The sequence below is a fragment of the Pan paniscus genome, chromosome 16 (assembly GCF_029289425.2).
Source record: "Pan paniscus chromosome 16, NHGRI_mPanPan1-v2.0_pri, whole genome shotgun sequence".
NCBI classification, from domain to species: domain Eukaryota; kingdom Metazoa; phylum Chordata; class Mammalia; order Primates; family Hominidae; genus Pan; species Pan paniscus.
The window spans coordinates 66,208,729-66,229,265 of record NC_073265.2 but is presented as its reverse complement, the minus strand read 5'-3'; the positions used below and the strand labels follow the sequence as shown (position 1 = coordinate 66,229,265).

General features: G+C 52.5%; 1 protein-coding gene across 3 annotated transcripts in view; it reads right to left on the bottom strand.

The window, feature by feature from the left end:
* PSTPIP1 (proline-serine-threonine phosphatase interacting protein 1) overlaps positions 1-20,537 on the bottom strand; it is a 43,349-nt gene that overhangs the window by 20,083 nt on the left and 2,729 nt on the right. For all 3 annotated transcript variants that reach the window (XM_055098686.3, XM_055098687.3, XM_055098688.2), the window contains exon 2: positions 40-140. In XM_055098686.3, the coding sequence (XP_054954661.2) occupies positions 40-140 (101 nt within the window). The remainder of the gene's footprint in view (positions 1-39; positions 141-20,537) is intronic.

The window sequence follows — 20,537 nt, the reverse complement described above, 5'->3', positions numbered from 1 at the left end:
CTCCTGCCTGCGCTCCCCATGGCCTGCCCAGCAGCTCACCTCTGCCTCAGTAGCTCCTCCATGTCTTTGCACATCTTCCTGCCATCCAGAAGCCGCTGCAGCAGCACCTCGTAGCCCGTGTGGGCTGTGAAGTCCCTGCACTGTGACACAGGACAGAAGGACACATGAGGGCCACGACCAGGCGACACTGAGCACAGCCCTGTGGGGACCCTCCCACCATCTCTGGGAACAGCCTCCCTCCTGCCTCCATCTCCCCTGCTCAGGGCAAGCTCTTGGGACTCCAGACCTGGCTTTACACAGGCACACATGAGGTCCCCTCACATCTGCAGAGGTGTCAGGTACATAAGTGAGCCCCACCCAGCTGACAGGGCCGGGGGTGCCGGGCCTGGCATCTGGAGAGCTCACAGGACAGGACACACATCAGCATGAGATAGCAGATGGGAAGGGCCACCCTTAAGTCCCCCTGATGACAGCCAGCCCTGAAATTCACTCACTCACGGTGCCACCCTTCCAATATCCCTATCTCAGCTAAGTGGGGAAACCGAGGTGTAGGAGGGTGACATGTGATCGTATCCAGAGTGGCCCAGCTGGAAAGTGGCTGGCCTGGCCTTGAACCCCAGGCTGTCTGGCTGGGGTCCCTGCCCTTCACCTCAGCACTGTGCAGTCTCCATGACCATCACAGCAATTGCGGTTTCTTGGGCATCAGCCATGTGCCAGATGCTGCGCTGGGCTCTCTGTGGGCTCAGGAAACCCCCCCTCATGCAGATCCAGGGAGGTGGGCATGGAGGGTGACTTCAGTCAAGGTCAGAGCATGTGCAAGCACACCCTACATTCACCTCTGGACTGGGGTGGGGTGGGGAGCCTCAGAGAACTCTCCAGGGACAGCTACCCTCTGCTGCCTGGCACTTGCCCTGCTTGCCCTGGCTGTTGTTCCTGGCCAACCCAATTCTCCTTTCTCACTGTGCAGTGGATTCCAGGTGTGTGTCTGAGCTGCTGGTGTGGGAAGCTGGGTGTGAGAAGTTGGGGGAGGGAGGTAGTCTTTAAGGACTATGAAGGAACAGAGGTCTCCCAGGACATTCCCAGGCCTGGGGAGTGGGTCCCAGGGCCAGGCTCCCCGCCACAACCCCCCGAGCTCTCCCAGGCACTGCACGCAGGCTTACTCCAGGGGAGCTTGAGAGGTGCTGGGGAGACAGGATTTTTGTCACCAACTGCACCAAGGCAGGCCTGACATTCCGCACCTAGTCTGTCTTCCTTTCTATCCCTGAGGACCCCTAAAGCCTCAGAGACTGGAGGAAGAAGTCCCAGCTCCCCTGACCACACACATTACAGTCTCCAAGGTCATGCACACTCCAGGGTCGCACACACATGACTCAGGTAAAGCCTGGTACTCCTTCCCCTGACCCATGTCTCCCCTCAAATGCCACCTTAGGGGTGTGAGGGGAACAGGGATGGAGTCGAAATCCAGGAGAGCTCTCTGCAGGAAGAGGCATTTGAGTCAGGTGCTGGAAGGAGAAGGTATTCTCCAAGGTCTAAGAAGAGTCTGAAGTAGGGGTAGCAATGGCATAAATTGCCCCAACAGTGCCCCCCCTCCCCACCAACTCCAGCCCACCCTCAGCAGGTGGACTCTCCTGGCCTGTAGGACACTTAGGACCCCAAGCTCCTACCCCCTCCATAAGCATCCCTAGAAATTCCTGAGGAGGGCCTGGTCCAGGCTCAGCTGTCCACGGAGCAACAAGCAGCGTGTCTAGCCTGGAAGGCCAGAAGCTGTCCCCCCAGCCTCAGAGGCAGGCGCCCACCCCCATGTCCAGGTTGGCATCACTGGGTTAGCTTGGACCAGGCTTCCATTTCTGTGGTTTTGGTGGGCAGCTGCTTGCAGCCAGCAGCCCTCCCCTTCCCACCCCTCAGCCTCTGCCCTCACTCCAGACCCTCAGGTCAGAGCTCCTGGCGGCTGGGAAGAAAAACAAATCTGGGGCCTCAGCCTCCTGCCCCTGCCCGGAGGGACACCAGCATTCATGTCAGAATGCCACAGACCCCCCCGCCCTGAGAACTGGGAACCACCTTGTGCGGCTTCCCTCACTCCTCAGGAAACTGAGGCCAGAGAAGGAAATGGCTTGCTTGAGGCTGCAGAGTCAGGACAAGAATCTGGACTCTCAGGGGACCTGTCATTCCTTCCTGATACCTCTGGAGAGGCCACCTGGAGCCCAGCCCCACACCCAGCCCTGACGCCAAGGGAACCCTTCTTCTGTCCTTATGGAGGCCCCCAGAGTGGAAAGAGAAGCAAACCGAACCTACGCTGGCCATTCGGGAGGAGTCAGAAAGCAGCGAGAGGCCCTGCAGGCTGTGACCGCCGTGCTCAAGTCCCCAGAGGCTGCAGGCTCCAGGATCCCGCCCAGTCCCCCGCTCAGAGCTTTGGGCTGCTGGCAGGGGCTGTGGCCGAGTGAGCTACTGTCACAAGGACTGGGCTGTTCCGAGGAAGTGCCTGACTCTCCAGGGGCTGCTCACGATGGCTCCCAGCCCTGCACCCCTTCCCCCAGCCCGCGCCCTCCTCCTTCACCCCCACCCCTGCCACCTCCTCGAGGGCATGGGTCTGACTCAGTGCTCTGAGCTGGGACAGTCAGGCTCAGGATGTGTTTAGGAAATGAATGAACCAATCATCCTGTAACTTAATCAGTCGTGTGGGTCCGCCACCCAAGACCCAGGATCAGCATCACCCCCAGGGGACCTACCCTAGTTGTCCCCCACTCCTCTTACCTCCATCTCCCCTCATCCTGTCCAACCTCTGTCATCCGAATGCTGCCTGTGGCCCTGCCCTTTGTGAAATCTCTATTTATCAAGTCTACCTGGCACACACTGCACCAAGGGTATCATAGCGTTATCTTCCTGACCACAACACAGATCTCGGGAGGCAAAGATGGGGACAGGAGGCCCAAACAGGGAAAGAGACTGCCCAAAGCCACTCAATGGGTAAAGGGCAGAGTTTGGGATCTGAATGCAGGTCAACCTGTCCCCAAAGCCATATACCTACATCAGCCATTTAGTAGACAGCCCAGGAACCATTTTCTATTTTGGAACATCCAAACATGATTTGAAAAAATAACTCTTGAAAATGATTACTCAAATTATCTCCACCTCAAAGCAAAGCTGTATTTTGGGCTATAATTCAGTTACTGTGGATTCACAGAGGCTAGCCTGGGGCCCAGGCTGGGTCAGAGGAGTGCGGCTCTGGGGAACCCATGAACAGCCAGTGGTCACGGCCCAGCCATGTGGCACCCAGGATAACCCGTCCTGGATTAGGGGTGCCAGGTGGGGAGCGGGCACAGTCTCTTCCTCTGGGAGGCTCACTTGAGCCAGATGTGGGACCCAGCCCTCGCCGTCCATGGTGTGTGGCCATCGGCCTCAGGCGGCATCCCAGGACTCCAGGAGGAGGCTCTTGGGAGGAAACATATTCCTGCCTCTGCCTCGAGGCAGTGTGGCCAAGGCCTGGGTGCCCTGTTCTGTCAGGGACAGCCTACTGGCTTCATTCTCTGGTGGGTGTTGGTGTGAGCCACGGCCCAGGCCTGTGAGCTGGCCAGGGCCCTCCACACCCCCACGGGTTGAGTGGAGAAGCACCTCTGTAACTACCGCCACTTCCCCCTTTTCATGCCCATAACACTCTTGGTGGCTGCAGGGGCGAGACCACAGACACCAGGGCCTGAAGCAAGCCACTTTACTTCTCAGGACCTGGTTTCCTCATTGGGAAAGTGGGGGCAGGAGGCTAACCCCTTTTCGGGCCCTGACAGCCCGCCCCTCTAGGGCACAGTCCTGTTAGTGTAGGCCACAGGTCAGAGAGGGCACTCGGGCCTGTTTGAGAGGCTGGGAAGGGTCTGACTGACTAGATGTGGGTTCACACCTCCCGTGACCCTGGCCCTTCTCAGCCTGTTTCCTTCCCTGTGAAAATGGGCCTAATAGTTCTCACCGCCTAGAGGTGACCTGAGAAGCAAGTGAAATCGTGCGCATAGGTGAGAACAGTGGACTCAAGATCAGGGCTCACCACAAGGCAGATACTGGGCTAGGGGTGATGACTACCATTTTATGGATGAGGAAAAGGTAAACCAGAGAGGTTACCCAATCTGCCCAGGGACCTGCCGGGTGCAGCTGGGATATAACCCAGATATCCCAAGCCATGATCTTGGCTGTTAACTTCCCATTACTTTGCCTCTCTGCAAAGCCCCACACTCAGGGCCTGTCACCCAGGGGCAGTTCAGCAAGCAGCAGCTCCCCGAGCCCTCCCCGCCTGCCTGCCACCTCCCCCACCAGAAACACCTTCCCTCAGCTGGGGCCAGGCTGGAAGAAATGAGTCACCTCGTCACCTCCCCTCTCGCCCTACACACCTTCCTCCACCAGAGGTTCCGTTTAAAGGGGAGCAGAGCCTTTTTCAAATGCTCCCTTGCCTGGCACTCCAGAATACAGCATCTATCAGAGGACAGCTAAGCCTCCAACCTTGGAGGGGGACGCCTGGGTTTTGGTCCGAGTTCCTATCTGCTATGTCCAAGAACTGGCACCAAAATCTTCCCTGGGAACCAAGTGGGGGCCATGGAAGGTAGCCAGGAAGAGCTGCCTGGTAATTCTGTCCATGAGAACAGCCTGACAGGGAGAGAGGAGCCCCTAGGAGAAGCTGAGTGGAGCAGACTATTGGGTGCAACGGGAGAGGTTGGAAGTGGAAGGCTGTAGGGAACGGAGTGGTCAGGGACTCCAGTGGGGCAGGGTCACCAAAAAACCTGCCCAGGTGCCAGGGAGAGAAAGGGCTGACCTGTGTGCATTCACTGTCACCAGTTACAACAGTACCAGGGCAATGAGATGTTTCTCCCCTTTACAGTCACGGCCTGTGCCCCACCACCCCCCCATGGAGACCCCAGAGGCAGCTGGCAGTGCAATGTGGGTACCCCATGGCAAGGGAGGAAACTGACCCTGTTCTCTTTTCCCCATCAGAGGCTTCCAGTGAAAGTCGGGGAACTAGGGAGCTTTAAATTGAATGAGAGTGAAATTGTGATACTAGGTTGGACTGGATTGGGTTACACCTGAAGATGACTGGGAAAGCTCCAGCATGGGCCACAGGTGGGGAAGCAAGACGTAGCAGCAGCTTTGGAAGGTAGCTGCATGGAGCTGCATGGTGCTGGGGTGCTCTCCTCCCTCACACCAGCAGTGACATCTGCAGCCAGTGTGGCTGACACTGTGGGTTTGCTAGCACCTAGTTTCCTGTTGCTTGTCTTCTGTGGACTGAAAACCTGAGGTAGGAAGGGCTGAGCTCCATGGAGGCAGCGGGGGGGTCTTTCAGGTTCCCCACTGGATCCCGGCACCTGGTGCCTACACACAGCTCTGCTCACAGACATGCTGAGTGATGGGCTGGAGAAGCGCCTCAGTGAGGCCCTCAAGAGGACAAGGCCTTATGACAGCTGCTTCCTGAGGTGCCCCATGGAGGGGACCAGATCATTTGCTTGCAGATTCAATGACCCATTACCCAGCACCTTTAAAGAAGCCAGTCACACTGGTCCCCTCTACTTCTTACAACAGTCCTCTGAGACAGGAATTATCATCCCCATTGTATAGATAGGGAAACAGAGGCACAGGGATGCTAAGTCAATGGGTAGCAACCAGGCTCCTTCCACTGCCCTACAGTCAGTACCCCACAATGGGACTCCTCTCCACCATTACTGGTTGGCAAAGTGAGGCAGGCAAAGGACCAAACACTCAGGTACAACTTGATGGATGGATGGATGGATGAATGGATGGATGGAAGGATGGATGGATGGATGGATGGGTGGGTGGATGGGTGGATGGATGGATGGATGGGTGGATGGGTAGATGGGTGGGTAGATGGATGGGTGGATGGGTGGATGGGTGGGTGGATGGATGGGTGGATGGGTAGATGGGTGGGTGGGTGGATGGATGGATGGGTGGATAGGTGGGTGGATGGGTGGGTGGATGGGTGGACTGGTGGACAGGTGGACAAATGGAGGGATGGGTGAATGGGTGGATGCATGGATGGGTAGATGGGTGGGTGGATGGGTGGATGAGTGGATGGGTAGGTAGATGGATGAGTGGGTGGATGGATGGATGGACAGATGGGTGGACGGATGGATGGATGGATGGACAGGTGGATGGGTGAATGGGTGGGTGGGTGGGTGGATGGATGGATGGACAGATGGGTGGACGGATGGATGGATGGACAGGTGGATGGGTGAATGGGTGGGTGGGTGGGTGGGTGGATGGATGGATGGATGGATCGATGGCCAGAGCCCTCAGTAAACAAGGCGGTTGCTTACCCAGAGTATTTGGGAGGAGGTGATAGGGAGGGAAGGGAGAGTTCCAAGCCAAAGCTGTGAGGGAATGGCCTAGGAAAAGTCTCACCTGGAGATCTCTGTGGGGCCATCAGGAGCAGAGGGAGCACTAGTGGCTGGCATTTCCCAGCCCAATCCAGGACTCATGGGGGCAGAGACAGGGAGGCCAACTCCAGGACAGTGCAAGGAAAGGCTTCCCAGGAGCCTGAATGGCTGTAGGTATGGAAAGAGGGTGGGGGGCTTTGACAGGTGAGGAGCGCCCATCACTACAGTCTGTAAGCAGGTCTGGTTCCACAGAGAGGACTCAAGCCTCAGATGGCCTGTTAAACTAGGGACTTGGTGTCTAGGGGTCCCCTGACTCAAGTACTGCTGCGATCCATGTATAAGCAAATAAATACGGGATGAGGATGACTTACAGCTGTCTGAGATGGCCCAGGATAAGTGTTGAAGAGAGAGGGCCAAGAAGGCAAAGACAGACTTTTAGTTTTTAGAGAACAAATGTGCATTAATGTTGTCAGATGAGCGACTCTTTGTTCACCTGGGCTGACAGGACCTTGAGATTAGAAATGAGTTTCCAGAGTGCCACAGTTCTCCTCCGAGTCCCAGTCTGATGGCCTCTGCCGGGCCTTACAGGGCCCCTCACCTGAGCAGCCCAGCTGGCCGAGTCCCAGAGATGCCTGGGCTGGGCTCCACTGTGCTGGGAGGCCCACAGGCCCGTGGCTGACAGGGACCCCATCAGAGCCCTGTGAGCTTCCAGGGACTCCCAGGGGTCCCACTGAAGGGACAACACAGGCACTGGACAAGGACACACTGCGCATGAGTGTGGTACCTGCCCTCAGCAATAGTGACCACGAGGCAGCTACTGTCTGTCATGAAGATGAGGAAGGTGAAGACAAGAGAGGTGACTCTCTCTAATGTTGTGGGGCGTCTGGCTTTTGACCAAGGTCTGTCTGGCTTGAAAGCTTTGTTCTTTTAAATAGGCCTTCTCAATGATGAGGCAGGAAAGCACCCCACTGCCAGAGTTCCCCTGCCTGCTTCCCCTCCTTCACTCTCATGGGGCCAGCCCAATCCCCACTTCTTTCTCCTGTGTCATGAAACCAAAACATGCAGAAAAGAGAGAGAGGGCTGGACGTGGTGGCTCACACCTGAAATCCCAGCACTTTGGGAGGCTGAGAGGGGTGGATCACTTGAGCTCAGGAGTTTGAGACCAGCCTGGCCAACATGGTGAAACCCTGTCTCTACTAAAAATACAAAATTAGCTGGGCGTAGTGGCGGGCACATGTAATCCCCGCTACTCGGAGGCTGAGGCAGGAGAATCACTTGAACCTGGGAGGCAGAGGCTGCAGTGAGCCGAGATTGAGCCATTGCACTCCAGCCTGGGTGACAGAGTAAGACCCTGTCTCAAAAGAAAAAGAAATAGAAAAGAGAAGAAAAGTGACAGAGGAGGCAAGGAGCAAACACAAGGCGGCCAGAGGTAGATGGAGACACGCCCCTCAGGCTCAGCTGCCTGAAAGTCCAGTGCTAGTGCTGTTCCTGTGCAACCTGCTTCAAGGCAGCAGAGACAGGTGCAGGGAGATGGAGCAGGTGTCTGTAAGGTGGCCTGAGGCCAGACTGAGGAGAGCCAAGTCACACACAGCAAAGGGCAGGACCTTCCCAGGAGGTCATAGGAACCAGGACCAGGTTCCGGGTTCAGGGGAAGGGATTGAGTGTGCGGTGCCTGGTGGGGCTCTCACGCATGATCCCCTCCAGTCCTCAGGGAACCCCGTCAAGTTAGTACTGTGCTGTTACTGTTCCATCTTACAGGCAGACAAGGAAGTGAGGATAACAGTGACTTGTCCAGGTCACACAGCTCTGTACCGCCCCTGCCAAGCTGATTTGGCAGTTGGAGGCTCACTAGGATCCAGCAATGGGCGAGGAAGGAGGCCGACAGTGAGGGCAAGTGAGGAAGGGAGGCCATGGGCCCTTGGGGGTGACTGATGCAGGCGAGGATGGAGCTGAGCCACCCCAGACCCCAAGCCCTGGAGGGGGCACTGACCCTGTAGCCAGCCAGGAGGGGTCCAGGCGTCTTCACAGGAAGAGCAGGGCTCCTTGCCAAATGGACTCCTGCCTGTGAGTGACCAGCCAGGGGCACCAGTGGTCCAGGCACTGTCATTGCACATCCCCGTCCCCAGGCATCGCCCTCCCACACCACCTACGCCTGCCAGGGATGTCCCAGGGGAGGACAGGCCCACAGAGAGTCCAGGCAGTGGGGCATGACAGGGCTCAGGCACTGGTTCTGGTTCTGGCCAGTTCCACACAGTCTGCATGAGTCACAAACCTCCTGAGCCCAGATTCCTCCTCTGTGAGATCAGTATGAGAGCATCACCCACTTCCAGGGGCTCTGAGGACTGAATGGACAACACCTGCAGGAGCCTCATGCAGGGCATTTGACGCTCACCGGGCTCCTGGAAGGGCAGCCGAGGGGATTCATGCATGTTAACTGAGAGGAGCCCAGGGAAGGGGCGTTTACAAGGAGAACTGGGTTTGATCCTAGCTGGGACACTTCTCTAGACTAGTGGCTCCCACTCTCTGGCCTCAATTTTTTCATCTGTAAATTGGGGAGAATACATGGACTCCTAGGCCCTTATAGGGCTGATATGAGGTGCCTGCTTTGCGGCTGTGATTTGCTGTAGGTGTGAGGGCTGGCAGGCTCCCCTGGGCTTGGGACTTGCTCAAGAGACAGAGATGGGCCCCTAGAGCTTCAGGGGAGCTCCACTCCTATGCCCGTGCCCTTCCCTGAAGGCAGGGACCCCTGCAGCCTCTGGAGGCCCTTTGGCTCTCTCTGCCATCCTCAGCAGGTTCAGGGCCTCGGAACTGAGCCTGAGGCCTTCCACGCCTGGGGGGCTAGTTGGACTCCACAACCTGCAGGGGATGGCACGTGGGGCTCCTTATCCTTGCTTGGCCATTAACCTGCACGTCTCCACTCTCAATCCTCTAATCACCAAAGTTAGTTTACTACTACAATATTTACAAACAAGGAACCAAGGCTCAGAGAGTTGAGGGGCTCCCCAGGGCCACCCATGAGTGTAGTAGGATCGAAGCGGGCCACTGGGCTCCAAGGTCAGAGTGAGAGACAAAGATGGCGCCTGCCAAGTAAAGGCTTCTATGTTGGAGTCTGGGAAATCGCCCTGCTCTGCCCAACACAGCCAGTGTACATGTTACACACAGCCACATGGTGGAGAAACACGACTGTAAGTAGAGTCAGATGCTCCCCCTACCCCAGGCCTGGGGGCTGTGTGAGGAGCCTGGTGCTCTCTGGGACCACTCACTATTTAACGTTTTACTCTCAGCCTACACAGAGGTAGGACTCAGATCAAGAATGCCGGGCGCAGTAGCTCACACCTGTAATCCCAGCACTTTGGAAAGCCGAGGCAGGTGGATTACCTGAGGTCAGGAGTGCGAGACAAGCCTGGTCAACATGATGAAACCCCATCTCTACTAAAAATACAAAAATTAGCCGGGTGTGGTGGCGGGCACCTGTAATCCCAGCTACTCGGGAGGCTGAGGCAGGATAATTGCTTGAGCCCAGGAGACGGAGGTTGCAGTGAGCTGACACGGTGCCACTGCACTCCAGCCTGGTCAACAGAGTGGGACTCTGTCTCAAAAAACAAACAAAACAAAAAGACTGCCAGACCCTGAGTGCAAGCTCCTTCCCTTGAGGACTAGGAGTTATCTGAGGACGGGGATGAAATTTCTGCAGCTTCAGAGCGGCTCCTGCTCTGACCCTAGACCTAGGCTCAGCTGCTGGTCTTCCCTTGGTCCTGGCACCAGCCACACCTGTTTCTTTGGTTTCAGGGTCAGTGAGAATCCTCACAGATATCCCCAAACACCCCACCCACACCCTGTGCTTCCCTGTGCTGTGCAGACCTCACACCTGGCTGCGTTTAGTATTCACTGCAGCTCCAGGGACACTGATCCAGACTTCTGTGCTGATCTCCCGCCCTCCACCCCCAGCTCTGCTTGCCTGAACCATCCTCAGCTGTTCTGGGTCTTCCTACCACCTGTAGTCTGGGGTCCTGATGCCTAGGAGAGTGGGCTCAGAGCTGGTCCAGGTCAATGGGCAATTGTTCAGGAGGTGACCAAGAAGGGAATCCCTTCTGCTTCAGTGACTGCAGTCCTCAAAGTGTTCTATTGCCAGTCGGGCGCGGTGGCTCACACTTGTAATCCCAGCACTTTGGGAGGCCTAGACGGGCAGATCACGAGGTCAGGAGATCGAGACCATCCTGGCTAACGCAGTGAAACCCCATCTCTACTAAAAATACAAAAAAATTAGCTGGGCATGGTGGTGGGTGCCTGTAGTCCCAGCTACTCGGAAGGCTGAGGCAGGAGAATGGCGTGAACCCAGGAGGCGGAGCTTGCAGTGAGCTGAGATTGTGCCACTGCACTCCAGCTTGGGCAGCAGAGCGAGAGTCCATCTCAAAAAAAAAAAAAAAGTGTTCTATTGCCCAGGCTGGAGTGCAGTGGCATGATTACAGCTCACTGCAGCCTCGACCTCCTGGGCTCAAGTGATCCTCCCACCTCAGCCCCCCAGGTAGCTGGGACCACAGGTGTGCACCACCACGCCCCAGCTAATTTTTGTATTTTTTGTAGAGATTGGGTTTTGCCATGCTTCCTAGGCTAGTCTTGAACTCCTGGGCTCGAGCAATCCACCTGCCTCGGCTTTCCAGAGTGCTGGAATTACAGGCATGAGCCACTGCACAGGGCCAGAAATCTGATTTTTAAGTCTGATTTTTATCCAGGCAAGCTGAGGCCGGGGCAGACATTAATTCCTTGCAGGATCTTCTCTTGATCCACTGAGGAAGTTGCTGACCCAGCCTCCAGGCCTTCCCTCCAGACCCTCCTTGAAGAAGAGTGAGAGCAGGTGGGGCCTCAAGGAAGCCGAGATGTCATAGATGGACCTTCTTGGGGAGCTGGAAGGCAGAGCAATCGCAGGGAGGAGCCTACAACCCAGGGGCCCTCTAAAGCAAGTGTCTCCCTACACGTGCCCAGGGTGGGAGTATGATGAGGAGTTTGTCACGGACTCGTGGCCAGTCCAGGCTGGGCAAACTCAGGAGGGTCCAGGCCTCAGTCTCCTCACCTATAAAATGGGAACAACAAAAGCAGCTCTACTCGGGCCCCCAAAGAGCCAAAACAATCTTGAAAAAGAAGAATAAGTTTGGAGGACTCACACTTCTTGATTTCAAAGCTTACTACAAAGCTACAGTAATTGAAGTAGTGCGGTAGTGTCATAAGGACAGACATATAACCAATAGAATGGAAATAGTGAGCTCAGAAATAAGCCCTAACATATATGGTCAATTGATTTTTGACAAGGGTGCCAAGACCATTCTATGAGAAAAGGACAGACTTCAACAAATGGCGCTGCGAAAACTGGATATCCACATGCAAAAGAATTAAGCTGGACCCTTACTTTATACCATATGCAAAAATTAACTCAAGATGAAGTGAACACCTGGATGTAAGACCTAAAGCTACAAAATTTTAAAGGGAAAACTTCATGATATTTAATTTGGCACTTATTTCTCTGATATGATATTAAAATCATAGGCAACAAAACAAAGAATAGACACATTGAATTCATCAAAATGAAAAACTTTTGTATATCAAAAGAGTGAAAAGACACTCCAGAGTGGGAGAAAATATTTACAAATCATATATCTGATAAAGGATGAGTATCTAGAATATATAAAGAACTCCTACAACTCAACAATAAAAAGACAACCAATTCAAAAGTGGGCAAAGGTCTTAAATAGACTTTCTCCAAAGAAGGTACACAAATGGCCAATAAACACATGAAAAGATGCTCAACATCATTAATTATTAGAGAAATGCAAATCAAAACTACGATGAGATATTACTTCATGCCTCCTAAGGTGGCTATGATTTTAAAAAAACAGAAATTAACAAGAGTTGGCAAAGATATGGAGCAATTGGATCCCTTTTGCATTGCTGATGGGAATGTAAAACTGGCGGTTACTCAAAAAGTTAAACATAGGATTACCATATGATCCAGCAATTCCACTCCTAGGTATAATCTAAAAGAATTGAAAGCAGGGTTTCAAACAGGTACTTGTACACCAATGTTCATGGCAGCATTATTCACAGTAGCTCAAAGAAACAGCCCAGTGGTCATCAATGGATCAATGGATATACAAAATAAAGTATATACGTAGAATGGAATAGTATTTTGTCATAAAGAGGAAGAAAATTCTGACATATGCTATGACATGGATGAGCCTTGAAGACATTATGCTAACTGAAATAAGCCAGACACAAAAGGACAAATATTATCTGATTCTACTTACAGGAGATGCCTAGAATAGGCAAATCCATAGAGCTAGAAAGTAGAATCGAGGTAGAACAAGGTATGCTGTGAAGGGGTGGGGAGTTATTGTTTGATGGGTACAATTTCTGTTCAGGATGATGAAGCAGTTCAGGAAATAGTGAATGTTCTTAATGCCTCTGAATCATATACTTAAAAATTGTTAAAATGGTCAATTTTATGTTACATATAATTACCACCACCCCCAAAACTTCTAACCTCTGCTCACTCAGGTGAGTCAAATGAGGTCAGGAAAATGGTAAAAACCAGATGTATGCCTATTGTCGGCAATGGTAATTTTTGTTTTGTTTTGTTTTGATATTGAGTGTTCGCTCTTGTTGCCCAAGCTGGAGTGCAGTGGCACAATCTTGGCTCACTGCAACCTCTGCCTCCCAGGTTCAAGCAATTCTCCTGCCTCTGCCTCTCAAGTAGCTGGGATTACAGGCATGCACCACCACACCTGGCTACCTTTTTTGTATTTTTAGTAGAGACAGGGTTTCACCATGTTGGCCAGGCTGGTCTTGAACTCCCGACCTCAGGTGATCTGCCTACCTTGGCCTCCCAAACTGCTGGGATTATAGGCATGAGCCACCATGCTTGGCCAGCAATGGTAATTAATTACCACAATTATCTATGTTGATGCCTCTCAAGCTAAAGTTCCACATGGAGGCACTGGGGAACTTTGAAAAATACTGATGTCCAGGTCCTACCCTCAGAAATCAGGGTGTAATTGACCTGGGGTGTGGCCTGGGCATTGGGATTTTTTAGAATGACAGTCCTACAATATCTGGCTCTCTGCTTCTCTTTTCTTTGTTTTTTTTTTTTGTTTGTTTGTTTGTTTGTTTTGAGACAGTCTTGCTCTGTTGCCCAGGCTGGAGTGCAGTGGTGCGATCATACAGTCACTACAGTTTCCAACTCCTGGGCTCAAGTGACCCTTCCACTCCAGCTTCCCGAGTAGCTGAGACTACAGGTGTGCACCACCAGGTACAGCTAATTTTTGTACTTTTTTTTTTTTTTTTAAGAAGTGGTTTCACCATGTTGCCCAGACTGGTCTTGAACTCCTGGGTTCAAGTGATCTTCCCACCTCAGCCTCCCAAAGTGCTGGGATTACAGGTGTGAGCCACCACGCCTGGCCGCTGTTCTATTTCTTACCTTATCTCCAACTACTCTCCACCTTGGTCACTCTCTCTAGCCACGCAGGCATGCTCTTGCCTCAGCCCATCACCCCCTGACTTCCTCCCCAGTGTGGCTGTTTCCCGTTCCTGTTTCCACAGCTGGGAAGCCCTGAGTTCCATCTGGCCACCACATCCCCACACTGGCTGCTGGTCTCCAGGGCTCCAGCTGGCACTTCCTGTTGCCCAATGGTGGGTGGCCTGTCAACACCAGTGGAAGGAGCTGTCGCTCTCCTGCCTGTTCCATCACCCATTGCTCAGTGTGCCAGGCCTCAGCAAACCACCACACCCTCCCATTAACTGCAAAGGGCTCTCTGACCCAGACCTGGGAAGGTGGCATCCAGGCCCAGCCCAGTCCGATCCATCTGTGTGGCATCCCCCAGGCCCACATTCCTTCCAAGAGGCTCAGTTTCCTCTCTGTAAAACAGGAATAAGAATACTGACCTCACAGGACTATTGTTGGAATTAAGTGAGATAACATAGATCATCTTGTTACTTGAAACCAAAGGAATGATTCTCTAATGGTGGAGTATAACATGCAATGGTGAACATGATTGGAGGAGGCATTCTGAAACAGCAAGATCTATGTATAAGGCTCACCCTATGGGTGCATATCCAATTATAAATCTGGGTCCCCTGGGAACTGTTCCTGGTCTGCTACTCCACTGTGGTGAGCAGGAGGTGGTCCCTTAGCACTGCCCTGAGCCGCCCCAACCTCAAAGCCCTTATCTTAAGTGATGACGACCCTGACATCCTGCAGATGAGGAAACTGAGGTTCAGAAAGGGAAAATGATTCTCCAAGGCCACCTAGCAAGTGTGGGTGAGGGTTGGGTGAGGCTTCAAAGAAGCCCGCTTCCTTCTTCTTCTTTTTTTTTTTTTTGAGACGGTGTTTCGTTCTTTTGCCCAGGCTGGAGTGCAATTGTGAAACCTCAGCTCACTGCAACCTCCACCTCCTGGGTTCAAGCGATTCTCCTGCCTCAGCCTCCTGAGTAGCTGGGATTACAGGCATGCGCCACCATGCCCCGCTAATTTTTTTGTATTTTTAGTAGAGACAGGGTTTCACCATGGTGGCCAGGCTGGTCTCGAACCCCTGACCTCAGGTGATCCACCCGCCTCGGCCTCCCAAGAAGCCCATTTCCTTCTAAGCCTGGAGGATGGGGCATGACTGAGTCTGTGAGGGAGGAACCTTCCAGAGCCAACCCAGAGGAGAGTCCTGGTGTGGGCAGCCCAGGGCCCAGGGCATCATGCTCTCTAGCTGGAAGCAGAGGCAGTCTTGGTTTCCACCCAAAGTTCCCTCCATCGTGTGGTTTGCAGCGTCAGCCAGGCTCTGGGTGAGGAGGAAGGGCATCCCGCTCACAGCCCGCAGCCTCTGTCCTCTTTTGCATGAGAGGAAACAGCCACCACCAGAGAGGGTGCAGAGAGGCAGAAGAAAGTATCTCTGCCACCACTTAGGGCAGAGACCTTTCACAATCCAGCTCGTGCCTTCCCTTCCTACCAGTCACCTTGCACAATGCTCTGGGCCAGAAAACTGTCTTCCAAACCCCCTTCCACACCTTTGCCCATGCCGTACCTCCCACCTTGAGTGCCGTTTGTCCTCCTGACATGTCTCAAATCCTCACCCACCCTTCAAAGCCCAAAGCAAGGCCCTCCTTCTCCATCCCAGGGGCTGCCCTAGTTCTGTGTAGATGTCAGGAGCAGCCAGGAAAAGCACGTGGGTTCCAGGGGACTGGAGCACAAAGTGGGTCATCAAGAAGCAGATCTTGTTTTTTATCAAGAATAAAATTGAATTCAGAACACCAAATCGACCCAGAACCCTGCAGCCAGCAAATCCTGGCAGTGACCATCTGCAGGCATCGCAAAAGCAAAGCAAGCATGACCACAAACCTCTGCAATCTTCTAACACCTGAGCAGCTGTCCACGTCCTGTGGAATGGGCACAGATGAACGAAGTTCTTGGTCCCCAGAGGCCCACGTACCACAAAATATGCACCGAGCATGCGGAAAAGGGCATGCTAGCAAACCACAAATTTGGCCTAGAAACACCAACTCATTCTTGAAAGCAGGAATTGCTTAGTTTTCTTTTTAAATATTTTCTTTTTAATGACAAAGGTACTCTGTATTGACTTGCAGAAAATTAGATGGGGGATGGAGAGAATCCTACTTCCAAATCCATAGACACCAGTGTTAACATGTAGGGAAGCATCCTTTCATCCTACACAAATTAAAGTAGAAGCAAGAACAAACTCTCTAGAATTCAGGGCAGTGGGCAATAGAGTTCGACAGACCTAGGTGGGAGTCCCTGCTCTACCCTGCACAGGTGACCCTCGTCTGGGCCTAGACCTGCCGTGCCTTAGGTCCCATCACAGAGTCAGGAAGACACTGACGATGCGTTTGGGGGCATGTGGACTGAATGGCAGCATGCCTGGCATGGAACAGGCACTCAGCAAATGGCAGCATTGCTGCTCCTCAGGGGATGATGTAAGTAGCTGGGATTCAGGGAAAAATTCTTCATGGGACTTGAAATAAATGTCCTCTTTTTCATTTTTAATTGTTTGATTTAATTTTTGAATAATTAATACATTCATATGGTTCAAAAATCAAACAGTATAAAAACATCAATCCTGAAAACGTTCACAGCCGCTCAGCCTCATCCCTCATCCATCTCCTTTCTCTCATTCTCCCAACAGGCAACCACTTTAATTAGCTCCCTGTGCATCCGTCCACAGATTTTTGTTGTTAATACTACAAGCCTGCGCCAGTATAAATGCTTATTTCCCCACTTTTCACAACGGGTTGCCGACCAGGTGCACTGCCAGGCTCTCTGCTTTTTACAGGGAACACCAGGTCTTAAAGAGCTTTCCCAATCAGGAAAGGGAGAGCCTCCGTCCTCACTGCTTCTGACAGATGCAGCCAGGCAGGTGCTGGGAAGGTACTTGGTGGCAGCAAAGGCAGGATGGCCAGGGCCTCTCTCTCCCACCTCCTGCACTGTCTGCAAGCTCTGAGTGCACCAGGGCCACTCCTCAGCCACTGGCCTCCTTGGCCCTCAAAGCCACAGCAGTTTGCTGGGCTGCAAGGCCTTCCACAAAGTCAGTGCAGGCTCTGGTTTCCAGCAGCGCCCCGTCCACAGGCCCTGATCCTTCCAGGCCATTCTGGGGTCCCTCCTTCCTGTGTGAAAAAGCTCCTGCCCAACCAGAGGACTATGGGGGATCCCAAAGTGACTGCTAGTGCCCATGGCTAGAGAACTGGCCCCACTCTTTCACCCAGAAATGCCTCCTTCCCTGGAAAATAGCCATTAGCCTCCTCTGCCCAAAGAAATAATCCCCAAGTGAAAAACCTTTATAGTCAAAGATCTACCCATGGTGTCACTGTCCAGAATAATAAATAATTGGCAGTAACCTAAATGTTCAGCAATGGAGGACTGGGCAAAAAAAATCACAGCATGGTCACCAAATTCACAAGCTAGAGAACTGTGCAGCCATGAACAGTGGTGTTGCTGAAAATGAGGAACCCATGTCCACACCCACAAGTGATCCTGATGGAGTGACCTATGCTAAAAAAAGGGGAGGGTGGCAAAGTGTGAACAAACCTAGCGCTACTGAACCATACACCAAAAAAATGGTTAAGATGGTACATTTTATGTGTATTTCACTACAATTTAAAATAAAATTTAAAATACTAGAAAAAAAAGGAGGGAGGGCCGTGCATGGTGGCTCACGCCTGTAATCCCAGCACTCTGGAAGCCAAGGCAGGAGGATTGCTTGAGCCCAAGAGTTTGAGACCAGCCTGGGCAACACAGGGAGACCTCATCTCTGCAAAAATAAAAAATTTGTAAAAGAAAGGGAAAATACAAAATTATGTACACAATATGCTTGCACCTATGTAAGGCAATCTTATGCAAACACAGCATAATATTAGCAGTTGTGTGATGAGACTAAAGGTGCTTTTTCTTTTCCTATTTTTCTCCATTTCCCCACTTTACTTTTAGGATCTTATATTAGTTGATTTTGTTTCTTTAGAAAGTGTGTGTGTGTGTGTGTGTGTGTGTGTGTGTATGTATATATATATATATATATATATATATATATATATATATATCCTTAAATGCCCAGGATGGAACAGGTGCCCAGCAAATGTCAGGCTCTCCTGATGCCCCTGGGCCATGGTAGACAGGTCTGGGGGTAGGGACAGGCAGCTTTATGACAGATCAGAGTAGGGCCCCTCAGTCCCCTTCTCTGTAGCCTCATAAATGGGCACCTCAGCGTCTCAGAACTGGGAAGGGAAAAGGCACCAGTGGCTGAGTGCCACATAGGGAAGGGGCAGACCAGCCCAGCTGGTCCCACTGTGTGAAGCTGGTGAGTCACTGCCCCACTCAGCAGCGGTGCTGTCACCTGTTAAATGGGCTTGGGGAGGCTCAGCTCCTCCCAGTGTGGCACAGGGGTTTCTAGATAGAGCCAGAGCCCAGCCTCAAAGGAGAGATACACCCACATGTCAAGGGGAAAGTTCAGGCCTATTGTCCCCATACCCCCTTGGTGGTTCCCACCCAAAGGGTGGGTGACAGTCACTGTAGTGCATGTGGCCCAGCCTCCCCAGGTCCTTACTTTTCCTTTTAACTACCCTAAAAGGAATAGGATGTGGATCTCAATAGAATCTGGTCCAGAACTAGATTTTCCCTCTTAAAACAATATCTAATGACATCTTTGCAAAGGCCATTGGATAGACATACAGGTTGCAGGGGATGGGGGACCTGGGAGAGGATGGCACAGTTGAGATACTGCTCCTCTCAGAGCACTCCTTGCCTGACCCAGTTATTCCTCCAGCCCCGGCACTGAACTGTGGCTTCCTTCAGGTCAAGACAGTTTCATTCATCTGATTAGATGTTGCAGGGTGAAGAAGCTCAGGGGTCCAGCATGGACCACCTAGTAGACAGCCCTACTCACCAAATATTTGCAGAATATAACAAAAGTGAAATGAAGTGCTGGGCGCGGCGGCTCACGCCTGTAATCCCAGCACTTTGGAAGGCTGAGGCGGGTGGATCATCTGAGGTCAGGAGTTCGAGACCAGCCAGGCCAACATGGTGAAATCTCATCTGTACTAAAAATACAAAAATTAGACAGATGTGGCGGCGCACGTCTGTAATCCCAGCTACTCGGGAGGCTGAGACAGGAGAATCACCTGACCCCAGGAGGCGGAGGTTGCAGTGAGCTGAGATTGTGCCACTGCCCTCCAGCCTGGGTGACAGAGTAAGATTCTTTCTCAAAAAAAAAAAAGTGAACTGAAGTAAAAAATGGGTTCAGGAAGGGAGATGGACCATGGAGACATTCACTGTCTGTTCATTTATTCTATGAACACGTCCTCAGCCAGTACCCCACTTGTCAGCCCTGTGCAGAGGATACAGACAGATATTTCTTGCAATAATTTGGCCACCTGCTGGGAGTGGAGCCACGACAAACTGGGGGCAGGGGAAGGACCCTTCCTTCTCTGGGCTTCCCAGCGCCTTAGACTCAGTGCTAGGCCAGTGCCCTCTCCGCTCGGACAGCTGGTATTCTCAGATTCGACCTTGTCTCACTGACAGGTCCCACTCTGAGGTTCATTTACAAACTTCCTGCCAAGGTGTGATGCTCTTTATCATCTGTGTGTATCACAGAAATCACATTATCCCTTCCCTCCCTCTGTGGCTGGTCCGCCCTGCCTCACTCCTACAGCAGCGTGCATCTGAACACTCGGCTGCAGCTAAAATCAGGCTATAAATAAATACTGTGTGGCCACACTGACAAAATCGCAAAAACAGGCCGACTGAGGGACAGGACTGTGTCTGCTCCCATGCTGAGTGTCCCCACTACTTCTGTGCCACTACAGCTGCTTTTCAGACTGTTTCTGTCTCCTTCCTTGCAATCAGGCTGCTAGCTGCCTGTGAAACGTCCTTTCATAGTCCAGGTCCATCAGCATTTATCCATCGCCAACTGTATATCAGGTACTGTGCAGACTGCCACTAATTGCTACATCTATAGGCTAAAAGACCCCATGACCAAGCTCATTAAAATTGTGGGTGAAATTAGAGTTCATAGGACCTGAGTAAAAGCTAGGGGACATCTCCTAGGAGTGTAGTATATGAGCTTTAAGGAAAGCTCTTAGGGAAATCATCTTTGGCTCCTGAGAAACCACTTTTGCTTCCTCCCTTACTGTGAGCTAAAGCCAGAAACAGCAGGGCTGGCTCCCCTCCTCCGCCCCGTGTTCTGTATGGGTGAGGTTGCCCAATAACTGAGGGGCTGTGATATCAAACATGATCTTTCCAGTTTAGCCAAAGTAGGGTCCCTCCACTCTGTCAGCTCTGTCACCCAGGCTAGAGTACAGTGGCACAATCTCAGCTCACTGCAACCTCTGCCTCTTGGGTTCAAGCTGTTCTGCCTCAGCCTCCCAAGTAGCTGGGATTACAGGAGCATGCCATCACGCCTGGCTGATTTTTGTATTTTTAGTAGAGACAGGGTTTCACCATGTTGGCCAGGCTGGTCTTGAACTCCTGACCTCAAGTGATCCATCCACCTTGGCCTCCCAGAGTGCTGGGATTACAGGCGTGAACCACTGCACCCCGCCTAAAAACCAGTCATTTCTAAACAGTGTGCTGGCAGGCTGAAGGGTTTAATGACAGTGCCTTGGGCTGGGGTGGGGGAAGGCCCAGACATGGGCCAAG